This window comes from Onychomys torridus, chromosome 14 (genome assembly GCF_903995425.1).
Source record: "Onychomys torridus chromosome 14, mOncTor1.1, whole genome shotgun sequence".
Classification (NCBI taxonomy): Eukaryota; Metazoa; Chordata; class Mammalia; order Rodentia; family Cricetidae; genus Onychomys; species Onychomys torridus.
The window spans coordinates 6,600,026-6,618,798 of record NC_050456.1 but is presented as its reverse complement, the minus strand read 5'-3'; the positions used below and the strand labels follow the sequence as shown (position 1 = coordinate 6,618,798).

Sequence of the window (18,773 nt, the reverse complement as noted above, 5' to 3'; positions counted from 1 at the left end):
TAATCAATATTACATGAAAATAACTGGCCAATTTATAATAGTAAAAATTATAACTAAGTCCAGATCCAACCTGTAGAAACCTCCATATATGTGGTTCTACTATAGGCCTCGGATAAACATTCAAAAGGTTTCTAATAGCAATTGCATCATGTAGCTGGGACATAAAGCAATCAGCTAGCAACATCGTAATCTAACTTGTATCTAACTGCGGTCTGAACACAGGGCTGTGTGGAAACAATGGTCTTATTTTATCTATTCTAATACTGCTGAATCATAAACTGCCAAATAATTTTATACCTAACTGAATCAATAAATTTTCATTTTGTATGCTACAAAAATGTCTGGGGGCTTAAATATATGTTTAAACATTACCCAAAGTATACGGGATAAAAGCTGAAATATTATAAATTGCATTTGGAGATTTTAATATTTTTTTATTGAACCTAAGGAAGTGGTCATGTCCCACAGATCTGGGACCAGCAGCCTGAGTTCAACTGTCTAGGACCAGCAGCATGAGTTCTGTCTGGGACAGCAGCCTGAGGACTATATCCCAAAGCTTTTGTACATGAGAGGTGAGGAAGTGCTTTAACTCTGCTTCAGTTTGCTAACTTGTCAGAAATATTTTGATAGAAATCAGCACCTTGTTTTCTAAGATAAAAGATGAAAATGTACAGCAAACACTTAGAAAACTGTAGTAAGAACTCAGTAAAGTTAGTTACTTGTCAATGTTTATACAGGTAATAATTGTTAAATATATAAAATATAAGAAGGTGTGAATTGGTTCTGACCTTAATATGTTAGTGAATAGTTCATTTTATGATGCCTGACTCCTCGGAAGAACTAGAGCCTGTCTGTCATACTTCAAGATTTAAAAGTGACAAGAGAATATTGTTGCTTACAACCATTTTCCTTATACTCACATTTAAAATTTATTTTTTTTGGTTTATTATGAAAAAAACTTTGAAATAAATAAACATGTGACATATGATAAAATAAGTTTTCAACTTATGTTGATTGTAGTATTTACCCTCTACTGACAAGTATAGGGGAAGCCTATCATAAAGATTTCTCTAAATTCCTTATGGTGAGATTTTTCTAGGTTTCATACATTCTGAAATATCACAGAGGCTTAAAAAATATGTCAGATGCTTACTATCAAAGTCATATGTGCCATTGCCCAAGGCACTCCTGATTCTGCTATGGACAAGTATTTATTTACATCAAGCCTACCTTTATTTATCTCCGTTTTCATTAACTATTTCATTAACTATGTATTTTCTTCACCAAATTGCATTTATACTTTTTCACAATTTTCCTTATGGCACTGTTTTAGTCAAAAAGCAAACTGTGATAGTCAGACAATTGGCCCACATAGCCACTTCTGTTTTATGTTAAATTATATGCCTGCCCATACCACTACATTTTTAAAACGTGAAATCTTTGCTGTTAATATGAGGGAGCCATCACTGCCTCCACACAAGCAACTTGCCTCAGAGACCTCTGCTCTCTTCTTTGTTGTCTCCTTCCTACTCCTTTGGCTGTGAAATTCTTTCTTTGAGTCAGTTCCTGTGCAACATCATCACCATTGTGGAGACCATCAAAGTCTGCCTAACCCTGGTTTCCCAATGATTCCTCTATATTTCCAAAGAAAAAGGAACATCCCTGCTAATGAACTGGAGTACTTCTGGAGCAGGATCCCTGTGGATTTCACTACCACCTGCACATTGTCCATGCATCTGTGGGCTGCTCCTTGTGTGTTTCATTCACAGTGTAAGGCATATCACAAAGCATGCATGTTCTGTAATGTGTCAAACAGTCCAAAGCTCAGAGCTGGCATTTAAAATCAGTTTCTGGGATTTCTATTACCAGTATCTGAGAATATGAAGAAGCAAAAGTCTATACACACTAAGTACAATGACTATTACACAACACCAATTTTTTGAAGAAATACTAATGTGTGTGAGGTTAAAAAATAATTACATTACCAGTTAATGTTAGAGAAGACAGAGCAAATCTGCTATTCAACATTTTTTCAAGTATTTTTCTTGGTTTTGGAAAAGAATTTTAATCTCTAAAATAAAAATGTATTTGGACAAGTTAATACTTAAGTTGAAAAGGAAGCAGAAGAAATTCAGAAAGCAGTCAAAATATATAAATCCCAATAGACTTAACCCCCAAATCCTTCAATATTTTTAAATAATTGATTTCTAAACATAAAGCATTTTAAGAAAAAAGAACATGGATGAGTTTGAGTGAATAAAGAAAAATTTAAATTATACAATTTTCAATTGAAAAGAGACAATTCATAAGACAAACATTATAATTATATCTACTACAGCTCACAACTATTCATCTAGAATAAGACTGACATTATCATATCAGATAAGTACAAACCCAAAGCATATTCTGTGACAGATTCTGCTGCCATGTGTCTATAGTGAGATGAGAAAGATTCATTTTCCTATGGATATGTTGAGTTAAAGACAGATATGTAAGTGAGATAAAATCTACTAAAATAGAAAAAGAAACTTAATTGTATCATGTTAGCACAATAAACATAGTTTCATGAAATTGTATATGTTATTTGTAACATAAATTTTAAATTCATAGCAAATTGATGTCATAAATTTTAAATCCACTAAGCCACACAGCATATTTTCTCAATTCACTCTAAACAAAAATCTACAGATGTACTAAGATACCCTGCCCTACTTTATGGTGTCTCACATCTCTTGAAAGTGAAGTCCATGTGGGTATTGACAATATTTATAGAATGATCAGGAGTACTCCTCTTACAAGGTGACATTTAATCATGCAAGGAAACCTCTCTGAGAGTGTGAGCCTAGGATTCTTGGGAGAATACCTACGGGAGAGGCAGGAGGGAAAAGTCCCTGAACCAGAACACTTGCCTAGGTCAATGACATTTTACCTGAAGTCAACTAAAAGAGAATAAAACTTACAAGAGATGAGGGACTGTTATGTGATATTTTGTTTGTGTTCTGATAAATAAAGCTTGTCTGGAGATCAGAGGGCTGAGCTAGCCACTAGTTAGCCATAGAGGCTAAGCAGTCATCATAAAGGCTAGGGCCTTTAATCCCAGCACTCTGGAGGTGGAGAGAGGAAGTGATAAGGCAAGGTGGAGACAGGATCCCCACTCTTTTGATGGAAGGATCTGTAGAGATAATAAGTCGATGGTGGCTGCTCCTCTGCTTCTCTGATCTTTCAGGTTATTACCCCGATATCTGACTCCTGATTTTTATTGATAAGATTGATTAGGTTCACACTTCATGGGAAGTCTCGAGCGGGACAAGAATCACTCCTAGAATTCACTACATAAATTGACACTTTCTATGTCATTATTTTAACTGATTGTTGGCACCTATAATCCATAGCAGAACAATCAAGTACATGTGGCATCAAGAAGTGACCTTAGGTACCCTGTGTTGAGAGTGATAGAAGTGATCTTAATAATCATGGGAAAAACTAACAAATGAAAAAAATAGATGCATTGGTGAAATTTATAACAGGAGGAAACAATTTCTAAGTACTGGGGTTTATAGAACATAATGGGTAATTATACAATTGAGCTTTGAGAAAAAAATTAACTTTTCCTCCCTTAAGTTTACATGTCACAGTAAATAACTAATAAAGTACTGAATATAGGAATTGAGTACTGAGGAGAGTGATGAACTGGTTTGAAGACAGTGTGGAAGAATGTGGACCATGCATTAGAAAGTCCCGGTTCTTCTGTAAGCAGGGTTGAGTGTGTCATTTCAATGAGAATGTGGAAGACCAGAACAGGGTGTGCAGTGGAAGCTTAGATATTGAGGTTTCAGAAGAGACTAAGGATGCTTGGGAACTGGACTAGAGATTATCTGAATTATACTTTGACTTCATTCTGTTTACATTCTGAGAACTGACTGAGGCTGAAATCACTAGTAATGACTGACCCCTTAGGCAGAGGAAATCTCAAGAGAAAATATCGGTCGGGCTGTATCACAGCTACTGCCTACTGCTCTCATGCAAGTCTACAGTGATAGGAAGAAGTTTGCTGAACAGAAAGAGATGTTTGGCCAGAAAGGATCTGTGGCTGAGTTTAAAGATCCACAAAGGGAAAGTTTGAAAAAACAACTACAATTGTTAAAGAGATTAGTGTGTTATAGAGACAGGAAAAGCCTGGGAACAAGATGTAATTCCTGGCCACTCCCCCAGCTGTGTGACCGAGCATGCACTGTCCAGTAGACAAGCAAGAGACTTAGTCATTTCAGGGGCTTAGGTCCCACATAATCCATGTGCTGAGTGATCACGTAATCTATGTGCATGCTTGGCATAGCTTCATAAACCCATACGCGAATGTGTGGGGACTGGGGGGGAATCCATAAAAAGCAGGTTACAGACTCCTCTCTTCTTCTTCCTCTCTCTCCATGCACAATCTTCCATAGGCCTAAGCACATTCCCCTCTGTTCCTTCTCTCTCTCTTTTTTGTTTTGTTTTGTTTTGTTTTTCAAGACAGGGTTTCCCTATGTAGCTTTGCACCTTTTCCTGGAGCTCACTTGGTAGCCCAGGCTAGCCTCGAACTCACAGAGATCTGCCTGGCTCTGCCTTCCGAGTGCCGGGATTACAGGCGTGCACCACCACCGCCCGGCTTATTCCTTCTCTTAATAAACACTTATAGTGGGCTGGCTTTTCTCGCACGGTAAACAGCACCAGCACCGCTTAATGAATAGCACAGCACCGCATAATAATAACTAACACAAAACCCTACCCACCTTAGGCTGAAGCTTGTGGAAATGCAAATACATCTACAAGGAAATAAGGGATGGTGAGAATGCTGCTGACTGGATTCCTTGCTCAGAAACAACTTCTAGGTATGCATTCCCAGGGGCAGCACACAAGGGCCAATGCAGGTGTAGTCTAAGGAGAGCAGACTTCTCTGCAGAATTTTCTGTAAGATACACATTCATGTATTTACCACCCACAGTAAGATATGATAAACTAAAGGCACCATGGAAGTTTTAGTCTTGTCTTCTTAAGCAGCAAACACTAATCTGTAATATCTTTTTGTTTGTTTTGAAACAGAATCTCACTGTGTAGCCCAGGCTGGCCTAGAATTCTTTATGTAGCTAGGGCAGGCTCTTAAACACCTGGACATCCTCCTGTCTCAGGCTCCCATGTGCTCCTACTTGAGTGACTACAAGTTAGACATCTGGGTACACAGACAGACAGGTGGACCATAGTTGGCTAGGGCTAATTTCCAAGGTGGTCAGCTTCTTCCATACCCTTCTGACTCAAGACAAAAAGCCTGGCAACTTAAAACTAACGCATTGTAGACTCTTTTCTGCCCACAGCAGGCCCCTGCTGATGAACTGACTCCACAGGTTCAAGGCCCCTTACATAACAGTTGGGGGCCAACCAACCCTTTCTTTCTTCAAACTGACCAACCCTAAGTTTGGGGAGAAACACCCTTCAGAGACTTTAAATGCCCCATCCCCTGAAGAGCCTGGGTTTTCTTGATGGCTGAGCACTCTCTCTGCTTTGCATAGGGTCTTTTTCTCTGTGTGCAGAACTTCTGTATGCCTGCGTTTCCTCATCACAATAAACATCGCCAACTGCTGAGTCTGTCTGTTGCTATTTGCGGGGTTTGTGATGCTACCTAAAGCACTCAGAATTTTCTTGTCTTTTAATTCTTTAACTGGTGGGGAAAAAACAAATGCAATCAAAACTCCTGGGCTGTATCACTAGGCTCATATGGCACGGGCCGGCACTCCAGTGAAATCTTTATTTGTTTGCTTACCCTAGCAGTGTGGTCAAGAGAGTACACGAAGCAGAACCCAATGCCAGGGTGATTTAGAGGAGGAAAGACATGCAGAGAGCTAGTTTTAATTTCAGTATTATTTTAGTTTAACATTCCGAATTTCTTTCTAAATTCATCAAAGTAATCTATGGAAATGATTGGGCAACATTCATTTTATACTGGATGTCAATAATTTTTTGTGTTGATCTGTAGGGAGAGAAAATGTAAAGACCTGTATAGCTCCAAAATATGTTTTCTGACACAGATAAAGAAAGTCAGTGTTTTGAGAATAAAGGTTTTTACCTAAAACAGCACTGTCCTCTAACCAGAAGAAAATGCACCCACATATGAGACAAGTGAATGCCAATCACACACAGCAGAACATCAGCAATGCTTTGGCTTAGTAAAGAAAATATTTAAATGCTTATAACAATGAAGTTTCACTTATGTAATTTCTGTTTCCTCATATTTAACATAGTAATGCACACAGAATGTGTGTTTTTACCGAAAATGGTGAAAGGGTATTAACTACATAGTAAGCAGGAAAAAAAACCAAAAAACAAAAAAAAAAACCATAGTTTTTTTCTTTTTCATTCTGTATTATATAAGATGGCATTTGAATTTTGAAATTGTTGACAAATTGATCTGAATAAGTATTCAGTTTGGAATTACACGTTTTTATATTGTAAGATTTTCTTATTGACACATATTTCTAGATCCTTAAAACTATTTTAATATTTTATTACTGTTGGTGTATAAATTTTAAAATCAGCTATCTACATTGATGGGTGACATGTTTAACTACATAATTTATTTTTTCCTACTAGCTTTCCATTACAAACCACAAGTCTTTGAACTTGTGATTAGGTTCTATGGTCTGAGGATTTGAATGTTTTTCCAGAAGGCTTTCAATTTCTTTAATGCCCACGTCTTCCACTGGATTCAGTTCAAATTTTTCTAATAGGAAGCATACTTTCAAAGTACCTTGATTCCACATTTAATGATTTTTTTAAAAAAATTTATTACTTGTAACTCATGATATTCACAATAAAGATATTTTAAAATTTTTATATTTGGTATTATTTTGGTTTTTTTGTTTAGCTTCAAAGATTAAGTAATTTCACATATTTCTCAAATAAAAACATCTATACAGAACAATGTGATATTAGAAGATTTCTGAAATTGAATGATAAAGTCTTTTGACAATAGTGTGGATTACATAGAATATGAGAGAAATCACCAATATGCTTACTCAATGAGGAAAACCAGTGCTTTGCATTAAAATACAGTTTACGGCATTTTTATTCTTAACCATGTTTGATTTGGGAGTATCCTCGTACATTTATAGTAGGGAAATGTCAGGAGCTAACTAATTATTTTCAAAGATATTGGTTATTCCTCACAATATATATTTTTAACTTGCATATTTACTTCAGATTGTTCCAATTAATTGACACTCATACTTTGATTAAATGCATGAATTTAAAGTACTAATATATATATATATATATATATATATATATATATATATATATTCATATGGTGGATATATATTTATATTTCAGTGTGCGCACATGCGCGCACACACATAGTTCAGTGGCCTGAAGCATAGCACTGAGCCATGTTCCTCCCACTTCCCATCATCTTTGTTTGGGAAGGATGTTTGGTCTACTGTACTGCTCTACATTACAAAATTATTCAACCTGATCTCATGTCTCATATTTCCATTTCCCATCTACTTTTCATTATTATTCCAGGTACTTTTCCTTCCTTCCTTCCTTCCTTCCTTCTGCCCCTCATCCCAAACAGCCCTGCCACAGTCATGGTGTCCTTCCCTTGCTCTTTTAACCTTAGCACTTCCGGCACTCCCCTTCAGAACTTTGGCATGGCTTATTGCTCCCAAGAATCGACTTGCTCTGCTTCCCTCTGCATCTCTAATGCTCACCCATCCCTACAGAAGTACAGACCCAACCCTTTGCAACATTTCCCATTTCTTTTTTCCATAACAAAACATTTCTTTGGAAGGTGCAGTTATGAATTTCCAATGCAAATTCAGTGAACCAGCACAGAGAAAAGGCTCTGTATGAGATGAGAAATTTTGTGAAACTATGGCAACAGTACAGTCTGGTCAGTGCTTAGCTGATTGCATTTTCATTTGTAATGTGGAAGTACTGCCAAGAAATTGAGTCGTGCTGACTGTGATGGCAGATGTTCCCTAGAATTTGATGCTGCTTAAGTCTTCTCCAGAATGACCCGTGATGACTGGGATACAAAGTTTGATATTATGCATAATTGCCTCCAGTTTAACAATGGATGGAAACCCATTAAAAAGCAATGCTAAAGCTATCATTTTCTAAAGATATTACAATTATAATCATGAGAAAATGTATCTGCAATAATTTTATTTTTAATGGCTTCAGATTGCATGTGCTGAGATTTCAAAGTTTGTCTTCGTTAGCAATCTTTACATGCTATTGTTCTATGGATTTTTAAATTCTTTCAATAAATACTTACCAAATGCCTTTTGTGTGCTAAACACATTTCATCATCATTGACAGAGTGTATCATTTGTAACTTACCATGGGCCATGCGGTGGAACCAGTAGTAGCCAAAGTCAACTCCTAAGAAGGTCAAATACCATGTCCATGGAGAATCCCAAGGCAAATCAAGAAGTCTGTAGTTCTCCCATATGTAAATATAGCTGGTCACTTCAAGGCTCTTGAAGAACAGACTGGAAAATAAAATCCACAGCAATGGTTATAACTGTATCTATGATTATGCTAACACTGTCTAGATGATGTTCAGTAAGACTATATGCATACATAAAGATGATTCTGTCACCATTCCACTTCTTGCTTTGTCTAATTCTCTACCCCACCATCCACACTATCCCCTGATATTTTCTTTTGGTTCCTAGGCATAGGGAAACCAGTTATTTGCACTCTCAATTTCCAGAAATTTGGGAGACTCTTCCCTTTTCGTGTCTCTTAAAACACTTTTTATGGAACACATCATACATAATAAATCTTACTAAGCTGCACCTTAATTCCTGTTATTGTCATTTCTAAGTTTTAATGAAGAACACAGCAAGCATGGCTGAAGCATGGCTGACAAGAGAAGACTGAAAAGTTGAAAACTACACCTGGAATGTTTCCTAAGGAGCCTGAAAGCTGCTTGCTGTCATTAGATACGATAATCCATCAAATCTACATAGTCTAAAGTGACTCCTTCTGCTCTCTGTCCTTTCTTGTTCCTCTTGCAATCACCCTGTTGTTACCGTAGTGTTACATCTTAGGTCCACATCTTCGATAAGTCATATGAGAAACATAAAATAGAGCTTTCAGAATATTGGGAAATAATTTTCTACCAGAAATGAGGCACATAAATCTAATTAAAATAAACAAGTTAAAAAAAAGAAAAGAAACAGAGTTAGAGAGATGGTTCAGTGGTTAAGAATATTTACAGTTCTTGCAGAGGACCTAAATTCAGTTCATAGTACTGACATCGGGTGGCTTCCAACTTCCTGTAATACTCCAGCTTGAGGGAATCTGAAGCCCTCTTCTGGCCTCTGGAGGCACCATGCACACATTTACATTATAGGCATGCAAACACACACACATACATGTAAATAAAAATAGAAACAAAAACCTGTATTTCTGCCTATTTTATCAAGTTTCTATAAATTTTTGTTTAAATCCTTTCAAAACCATAGACACTTACTAATTTTATATGATATGTATCATTTTGAATTATCTGTGATAAAATTTAAATTCACATTCAAGAAAATGTTGAACAATTTTATAAATTTTACTATACTTACTTTTTACTCTATATTAGTTATTAAAATATGAAGAGTTGATATTTCCAAATATTAATAAAGATACAATTATGAGCAATTAGAAAGTCTGTTATACAGAATTATGAAAAATATTTAAATATTATGATTTGAGGTAAAATTTAAATAAGTTTCAAAGCTTATTTTATTATCAAAATTTCCCCCTTTAAAAGTATTTCTTTTGTAGGCAAGTTTCCATGAATTAAAATGTTGAACCTGAATTCAAAATTTACTCTTTAGTTTAACCATGCTATTGTTTTAATTATAAATTCATATATTTAAAATACTCTCATATTCTTTAACTATCTCACTATTATTATTTAATATATACAGTAAAATACTAGACTAGTTCAATGTAACATTAATATACACAACTTATAAAGTCCTTTGCTTCCCACTTTGTATAGGATAATATATATCCTAATATTTAATTTCCAATTTGAAATGGCATGGCTGGAAGCTTTGCTCCTGAGGTTGAGACCGTAACCCAAAAGAGTTCTTATCTTTGATACTCATACCAATAGCAACCTGAGGTATGTTCTAGATTCACCAGACTCTCTGGCCTAAGAGGCTGGCAGGCCTTCCACGGTTCCTGTTCTTAGAGCAATGTTCCTGAGGTCAGGACTTTGCAGGTATGCAGACCCCCCGCCTTGCCTAGATGCCAAGAGTGGCTGGTTTGAGACAAGCAGAAGAGTACTGCTGTATTATCTAAGATACACACTCACTTCCTCACTGGGTAAGACAGGCCCTAGGCCATGCTCCATGGATTCCTACACTATTTCAGAGGCAGGGAGAACTGAAAGTGTCTGACCTCTTTACTGAGCTATTACCAGGGGGATTCATCAAGAGAGGGTTCTAAACAAGTTTTAATTTAAAGTGCCCAGCTAGGACAGTAACTTACATGTTCAGACCAGGGCATCTCAACAATGCCACTCTTGAAACTTAAGCAGGAGAAAAATCCTTTTGTAGGGGACTGTTCAGAACAAACCTTAAATCTAGATATAAGATCTTCAAATCTGTCTCAAATTTCTGTAAATAGGGTATCAACTGTATAAAGTTCCCTTCTAGGTTAAAGTGTTGAACAAGGTCAGGATTTTTTAACGGTCCAAGTTCCTAACTTCTCTAACAGTGAGATTCTAACCATGACACTGCTGCCACTTTGGGCCAGACGACTCTGGTAGGAAAGATGTCCTAGGTCCACTTAAGCTGGAGGAAACACCCTGCTGTCTCTCTAGGTTCAGCAACGCCACATCCCTCATCATCTGTAACAACCAAACATGTCTCCAGACATTGCCAAATGTCTCCTGATGAGCAAATATGTGTTCCAAGTTGCTAACCACTGTCTTAAAGCAAGAAGGAAAAATTACAAGAAAGGAAGAAGAATTAAAGCAACAAACACTCAACAGAAGTTTACCATTCTGTAAGGATTGTTAGGCAAGCTTTGTTACAAGGTATCAAATTAGACTTAACTGCATATTTACCGGTCATTTGTTAGCTCCATACTGGGAGCTGTTTCAGCCTCAGGGACAGCCCAGGGCCCAGTGCAGATTGTTGAACATGGACTATAATCACCTGGCTCTCGGGGGTTTCATTAGTTCAGTAGGTTCCTAAAGCTTTTGCAATCTTCTTTGTCGGAGACAAGTGAAACAAGATTAAGACACCGTCTAGACCTCAATCAAAGAGGTGCTGTAAAACTTTGATTTGTGAAACCGAGAGAGCCGGCTGGCTGAAATCAAGTGCAGCTTATTTCCTGTATGGGTATCAGGTATTAAACAGACATATTCTCTATTCCTCTGTCAAGTGGGTTATTAGGGTTGACACAAGTCAACCTAAAATATTCTTGGTACACTGTGTCAGATCTTTCTCTTTTCCTCACTTTAGCAAGAGGCCAAATTTTCTTCAAGTTAAATGAACAGAGCAGTATGGGAGTGGTGTCTCCTGCTTTCTCTCAGCAAGAGAAACATGATCCTGTTCCATTATATATATATATATATACTCAGTGCCCACAACTAAAACAATTTGCTCAGGCCATACAGCTGGGAAATGATTATCAAATTCTGGAAAGCCCTTGATGGCAGGAAATAGCACCTACATTTACAAAACTGTTCCCACCAGATCCAGAATCATAAACCAGAGCTCCTTCCTTTGTCTGTTTCCACTTCCTCCACCCCACCCTGAAGCCCTCAAGTATGACTCTGCATTCTGGAATTTTAACTTGAACTCTCTAAATCCCTTTCAGTGGGGAGGGACCTCCATAACTTGAATGCACAGATGTAAGGGCCTCACTTGATCATGTGGAGACAGAATGGTAAGAAACCCAGGGTGTTACTTACAAATACTTATTCTTTTCCACATGGACTGAGGATGTAAGATAAAGGAAATGATCTGAATATCAATAGACATTAGGGGCTACTGTGCAGCGATCTGTGTGTACAAAGGCTTTCGTTTACTGTTCAAGATTTTTCATGAAATCTCCTCAAACAGTGGCTTTCCAAGGTTAGAAATACATGATAAATTCGGGCCAGGGTGTAAAGAGTTCATAGTTTGTCCTCCAACCTCTGCAGGTAAATTGTGGCACAGCACACACACACACACACACACACACACACACACACACTCACACACTCACACACTCAGACACACACGCACACTCAAACACTCTCTCTCTCTCACACACACACACACACACACACACACACACACACACACTTAAAATATATTTGAGTGTTAGGTTTAATTTTTTTTTTTTTTTTTTTTTTTTTTTGAGAAAGGCTATGTATTTATTTCAAAACCTCTCGTAACTGACCTCCGAACTTGGGCTGTCTGTCTGTCTGGTGCTCCTGCCACTTTTGCTCCATCTAGTGGAATATTGATGTTTCAGTATCTCAGCAATAAGATGAACGATACAACTTCTGCTTCCTATAAGCAGTCACAACCTTTTCTGCCTCTTCTTACTGTACAGCTGCACTACGTTTATCAAATGATTACCTCATTTCATTAAAACAACCACTAAGCCATAAATATATTTCATATATTCTTTACAAGAAAATATGCTACTGTAATAAAAGCGTGTATCAGTCCTGCCGGGGAATCCATGCAGCTACATTCACTGAACAAGGTAATGTCATCGAAGGAACAGATTTTTCTTTATTCTCTAGCCCCACCCTAAGGACCTGAAAATATTTCAAAAAAGTTTAATTTCCTCCTTTTAATTTTTTTTTTGGGGGGGGCGGGTCAGGAATGGAAAATTCCATTGCAGGCATAGCCAGTAAAATTCTGTGTACTTATGTTAAACATTACAGAATGAGCACCATAGTCAAAGCTGGCCATGACCCCTAAGTAATCATAATGGGGTATCCTCAACTTACTTGAAAATTTACCTATTTAAATTATCCCTTGAACCTACTGCAATTTGATTTACAATCTGCTGTTTCAACAGAATAAATGAACCCCTTAAAAACCAACATGCTATAGATATTTATATTAGGAATAAAGCTTCTCCGGGGAGGGTGCAGTTTATGGAAACAGTAACGTAGGGAGGAAGTGACAAATTGAGGTCCTGGATTTCTCGCGAAGGAATGGAAATGCAGTTCTGCTTAAGCCAACAGGGAAGATGTGATTATTTTTCACTCATTAAAGTGTAAATCATTAGTACAGTATTTTGAAAATTATGCTTGTAAAAAATAGACTTGGCACACATTTCATTCAGTCAAGTCGAATTTTTATAGTTACATATGCAAATAAATTGGCAGAAACATAATTTATGGCTAAAATACATCTTGTTAGTTCTGGATTCTGGTTAGAAGGCTGCCTACTGCATTTCAAAGGAGCAAACAAATGGCCCAGAATCTGGTGTGAGGCAGATGGACTTTAATATGGATAAAAGGCTTGCCCAACAGGCTTGTATACAAGATACAGTCCTGTCCATGGTTAATATTTTCCCTACATCAAGAGCTCAAAGGTGTAGTATACGTCTTTCCTGTGGATAGGGTAAACAAGCTATTACTTTTAAAGAGACTTAAAATTGTGTGCAATCATAATATCAGAATCATCAAATAGAGTTGTTTTACCTCAAAGTCTCCAGACGACATTTCTATTGCAAGAATTCAGACCTGGAATGAGATGCTCTCTATACTCTCTAGTTTGTTGGAAGTGCTCTAGAATTATTATCTGAAGCACAATTCTCTGCTAGCAGACTAAGTAATGGTATAGTATTGTTTTTCTTGCAATTACATACTTTAAGGATGTGGCAAGCCCCTATTGCTAGTACAGAAAATGAACTCGAATCCTCGGAGAGGCAAGGACCCACGCCGTGTTAATCTAACCCTCAGCTGCTAATGATTTGCACAGGGATTCAAGTGAATGCTGCATCGTCAACTGAAATACTAGTGCAAGTTGATGGTAAGCTGCTTTTCAATTCTCTCTCTCTCTCTCTCTCTTTCTCTCTCTCTCTCTTTCTTCCTTTTTCCTGTTTTCTGTGAGGAGACAGAGTTGAGCAAATCTAGAGAAGCAGCTTTCCTTTTCTGTTTATACTTTCATTTAAAAGTAGTAATGAAATAAAAGAAAATAATTTATTTACGTTTACCTCCCAGGTTGTTTTCTTTGCTGGGATGTTTCAGATAATCTGTATTGAAAACTGAGAAACTTTTTAAATTTTTTTAAAATTGTCATTATTTTATAATTTAGTATTTTTTAAACCCATAAGAAAAAAAAAACAAAGACCAGCAATTTTATTATAATTAAGATATAATTACTATATCTAAACTAAATTACCATTAAAATATAGCCGCAGAAAAACACTGTATAAGTTCAAGTTAATAACGTGTACCTTTCTTCAGAGAGAGACAGAATAAAAAGTTTTTGGAATTTTTTTTAGCTTAAGGAGTCTTAGAAACAGTGGATGAAAGGACAGAACTTCACCTTGTATTCCTGAAGGACTTTGCTTTTACATTTGGACTATCTGCATTGTTCTAAATTTCTCTTTCTCTCTCTCCTTGCCCGCTCCCTGCTCTTCCCTTACAGGAACCCCTTTTCACCCCTCACTTCCATCTGCATTCCTTTCCCAAATAAGTTGTGCATGTGTGTGTATGTGTGTCTCTGCTTTTTGACACATGATTTTGTGTGTTTCCAGGAGTTGAATGTTAGAAGGGGAGAGTCTAGCTTTACTTATAACCAAAATCAAACTTAAAAAAGGAAAACAAAAGCCAAAGGATTAATTCAATGCAATGTCTCTCGAATAACAAAACAATAAGTATAAAAATGTCCTTTCAAGGCAGTAAGACATGTGACCCGTAACTGCACCTGCACAGACAGTACTTCTCAGTTATTAGATGATTTTCACAGTCGAAAGATCAACCAATTCCCAAGAACTTTTAATACATCATGTTCTCAGACTGAGCTACTGAAACCAAGTGAATTATTCTCAATAGAGAAGTCTGTATCTAAATCTACATACCTGAGCGTGTGTATATGGAAGGGGCGCATGCTCATTTCTGATACATGAAACCACATACTACAGGAATTCATCAATAATTTGAATTGTTATTAGGCAATCTGAGACTTACTCAGAAGAATGATCATCCACTAATTCTGACATTCGTGTATTACCACATCTGCAGTTACTCAACTCATTATTTTATGACTATAAACCTGATGACTCAGTTTACTCAAAGTAACACATTGATGGGTATTTTTAAGGCTTACTTTCTACCCTAACATATTATGAAATTATATCAAGTTATTGTGACCTCTTCTCAGATATAATTCAGGTTTAATGTCATTTTTGAAATCCACCTTGATTTCCCACTGTGTGATTCCAAGTAACATTCCGAAGTGATGAGCTCTGATTGGAAGAGAAGCTCCACAGACATTAAGAGGAAGCAGGGGTGGGTGGCTGTACTGAGCACACTCTTCACCAGTTCAAAGCCCCCTAGGGGACTTTTCTCTTGGCATCTCTTCTTTGGCTAATTCACATACACAGAAGGAGCCTCTGTCCATCTGCTGAGTTTTCACCCTATGCCTCTTCACTTTATAAAGTAGATCACTTATTGATTGTTTAATCTCTTATTTGTCTAGTTTTATCTTTAGCATGACTCTACAAAGAATATTATTTTAGAGCACTTGTTATGTACCAGACATCATCCCAAGAGTATGAACTTTGACATGAGCAAAACTCCTGATTTCATGGTGCATGAAAGTTAAGGAGTGAAACATAAAGAGAAGAGCCTTCAGCCCTGGGATTAGTGAGACTGGAGTGAACACAGAAGTCAGAGCATGGAGCAGAGGTGCCCAAGTCAGGGTTAGGAAACAGATAACTTTTGCTGAAGTTATGTGCATTCTTAGTCCTACAAAAGGAACTGGAGACAGCCACGTGGGTGGCTTTCCAAACCTAATAAAGTGCCTCAGAGATGTGCCATGACAGGTAAAGATAATGAAAAGATAGAGAGACTAAAAAAATGACAGAGAAACTAAACCTTGTGTGTTATAACAATGACACTTTATGTCCAGGGAAACAGGGAAGTAGGAAAGGACTTCCTCCTGGTCTCTATGATTCAAATATTGGCTGCCAATGGGACAGACTTCAGACAAAACTCAGAGAGATTTCTAATTGTTTCCACAATTATGTCATTTTCATTGAGATCTAGCTGAGGCCTAGGAAGATACCTGTGGAAATGTGGCTGGAACAGAACACAGCTTCCATCAGGGGTCTGGATGAAAACTCAGAGCAAGCTTACATTAAAGGCAGGTGAAGAAGTCACTTTGGGTAGAAACTGTAAGATGATATGAAAACTGAGTAATTAAGACTGGCAATGTTTAGTATTCTCTATTAAAAATTAAAGATGAAAAGTCAGTGCTGAAAAAAAAAAGGAAATTTGGAAGAATTTTTTGTGAATTCTTCAGGAATTTATGGAGAAATATGTCAAGTGTCCACATGATGTCCACTCTGCTTTACATTTGGGGAGTCATGGATCTTCATTCATCATTCTAAACTGTGACTCACCTTGGAAGCCGAGACACAACACCAGCTGACATGGATGTCAGAATATCATCGAGGCGACCTGATGGCTTCCCCTTGAGAATCCAGCTGGTGACCAGTTCAAGCAGAATCAAGGATATAAAAAATGGAGTGGCCTGGAAAGGAGATTTCAGGGAAGAGATGCTATTCTGTTCGCTATGAAATTCTCCACATTTTCTGATATTTGGGGACGGGGGCACACCTGCAGGAGATGGTCTACATTTATACTTCAGTGCTATTTCCAAACCAATGAGCAGGAAAATTTAGTTACTTTAGATATACACTAATGATATGTTCAAAATATACCATGCAATTTGCAAATGAAATAAAAGCATAAATACAAATATTGTGCCAGGAGAACAATTAAAATCAGGAAGGAGGTGCTCCAAGTTCAAGAAAGTACATTTCAAATTAGTTCAGCCTGTAAGGGCCTATCTTCTGCCCTGAGCAAGTTTGAGTCACTCCAGGAGAACTCCTTAAAAACACCCCAATTAGAGCATTTAAAAATGAGTTTCTAGAACTACTTCTGATAATAACATGAAAGTAATAGAAACAAAAGCCAAGACTCTTAGCAAATAAGATAAATTTCTAGGATTGTATCACCATCAAAGTTTCATTCATTCAGCTTTGATTTTGTGCTTTTATAATAATGAGTATTCAACTATTGATCAATGCATATTAAACTAGTATTGATGGTAAAATATACATAATAATAATTCTTGAAGACAAAAGTGTCACATTTTTTTTCTTCACTGTATAAAAATGGCAATATCAAATCTCAAAAGCAATATGCGCTTCTGTCATTTGGAAACAGATAATGAGTCTGAGGTTTTCTAAACTGAACTCCCAAGAACACACTCTGTGATGTCATGTTTTCCCTATTTCTGGTCTGAACTAGTAAGTGTTGTAGGAACAACTTTCACAGGGTGGGGAACATCAGTCCTCAGATTCTAATTCTGGATATTTCCACTTCCAATCATAGCCAAGCAACAGAAGTGAAAAAATGCCTCAAAGGCTTGAAATGTTTAAAAAAAAAAAGGTTCAAGTTCAAACTCAGGAAGTCAGAATTATACTGTGCCAAGCTGTGTATCTTTCATTCTGCATAACTACCAAATTAGAGAGGAAATACCTTCCTGGAGGTGGTGGACAAGTTAAACATTTTAAAACAAAATTGTTACAATGCTTACTGGTGTGCTATATCTATTTAATATTGCTTTCTAACTGCCAAATTTGCAATGTCACCAGGCCCAGGAAAACCTTGAATTTTTTCCCCCTCATATTCTAGAGTGATGTATAAGGGGATTTACAAACAAAGATGTAGATTTGTACAGAAATTGAATTCTCTTGGAAACTGTACTTTTGCTTCATGACTGTAAGACATTGGATTTTTATGAGGCTGTAATAATTTGAAGTAGGAAATTGAACGAATCCCCAGGATATGTTGAGTTGATGTTGCAAGAAGAGAGCAAGACAGCCTCTTTGAAGACAGCCTCACCTTTTTAACGTAATCGGGCACCTCTTCAACAGTTGGGAAGGTAGTTTCACTGGGCTTCATCAGATAAAACATCATGCGAACACCCTGGGAAATGGAGACATTGTCTTGGGCTCCCGGGCTCTTCATTTCTGTCCCTGTCTGATTCGCAGCTGGAGAGATTTGTGGTTCTGTGGTAGAAGCCTGAGACTGGACGGAGGAAAGGAGCTGTGTAGCACAGAGCGAGCCTTGTCAGACAGACGCCGCCCACCACAGAGCTGCACAGGGCCCTCAGCCAACAGCGGGTTTGTGTGCACAGGCCCTGAATACTCGCGACAACAGGGAGTTCAGAGTTCAGGGGCTGACTCCCCAGGAAGCAGAAAGTCAGAAGAGGAGGAAGGCCCAGAGAAACAAGCATCAAGTGCAGTTTGCCTCTAGCTGAAGCAACTCATCAGCAACAAACAGGACAAATAAATAAATAAAGCACGTCCAGTCGGGCTTGGGAAAGTGAAAAGGGAAAGAGCAAACCAATCAGTTTTGTAACACAGGTGAAAGTTCACTCTGATAAATATAACTGACTTTTGGACTTCTACCGCATTATCAGAGTCCAAAAGTCAGATTACAGGAGGAAAAGTATATTTTTCCTAAACTGCACAAT

General features: G+C 37.4%; 1 protein-coding gene across 1 annotated transcript in view; it reads right to left on the bottom strand.

Annotated features, from left to right (window-relative positions):
• Positions 1-18,405, bottom strand: part of Agmo (alkylglycerol monooxygenase) — a 165,869-nt gene extending 147,464 nt beyond the window's left edge. The window contains exons 1-3 of the mRNA XM_036206357.1: positions 18,140-18,405; positions 16,630-16,760; positions 8,374-8,525 (exon numbers count right to left, since the gene is read on the bottom strand). Coding sequence (XP_036062250.1) covers positions 8,374-8,525; positions 16,630-16,760; positions 18,140-18,265 — 409 coding nt within the window. The 5' untranslated portion in view covers positions 18,266-18,405. The remainder of the gene's footprint in view (positions 1-8,373; positions 8,526-16,629; positions 16,761-18,139) is intronic.
• Positions 18,406-18,773: the final 368 nt, after the last annotated feature.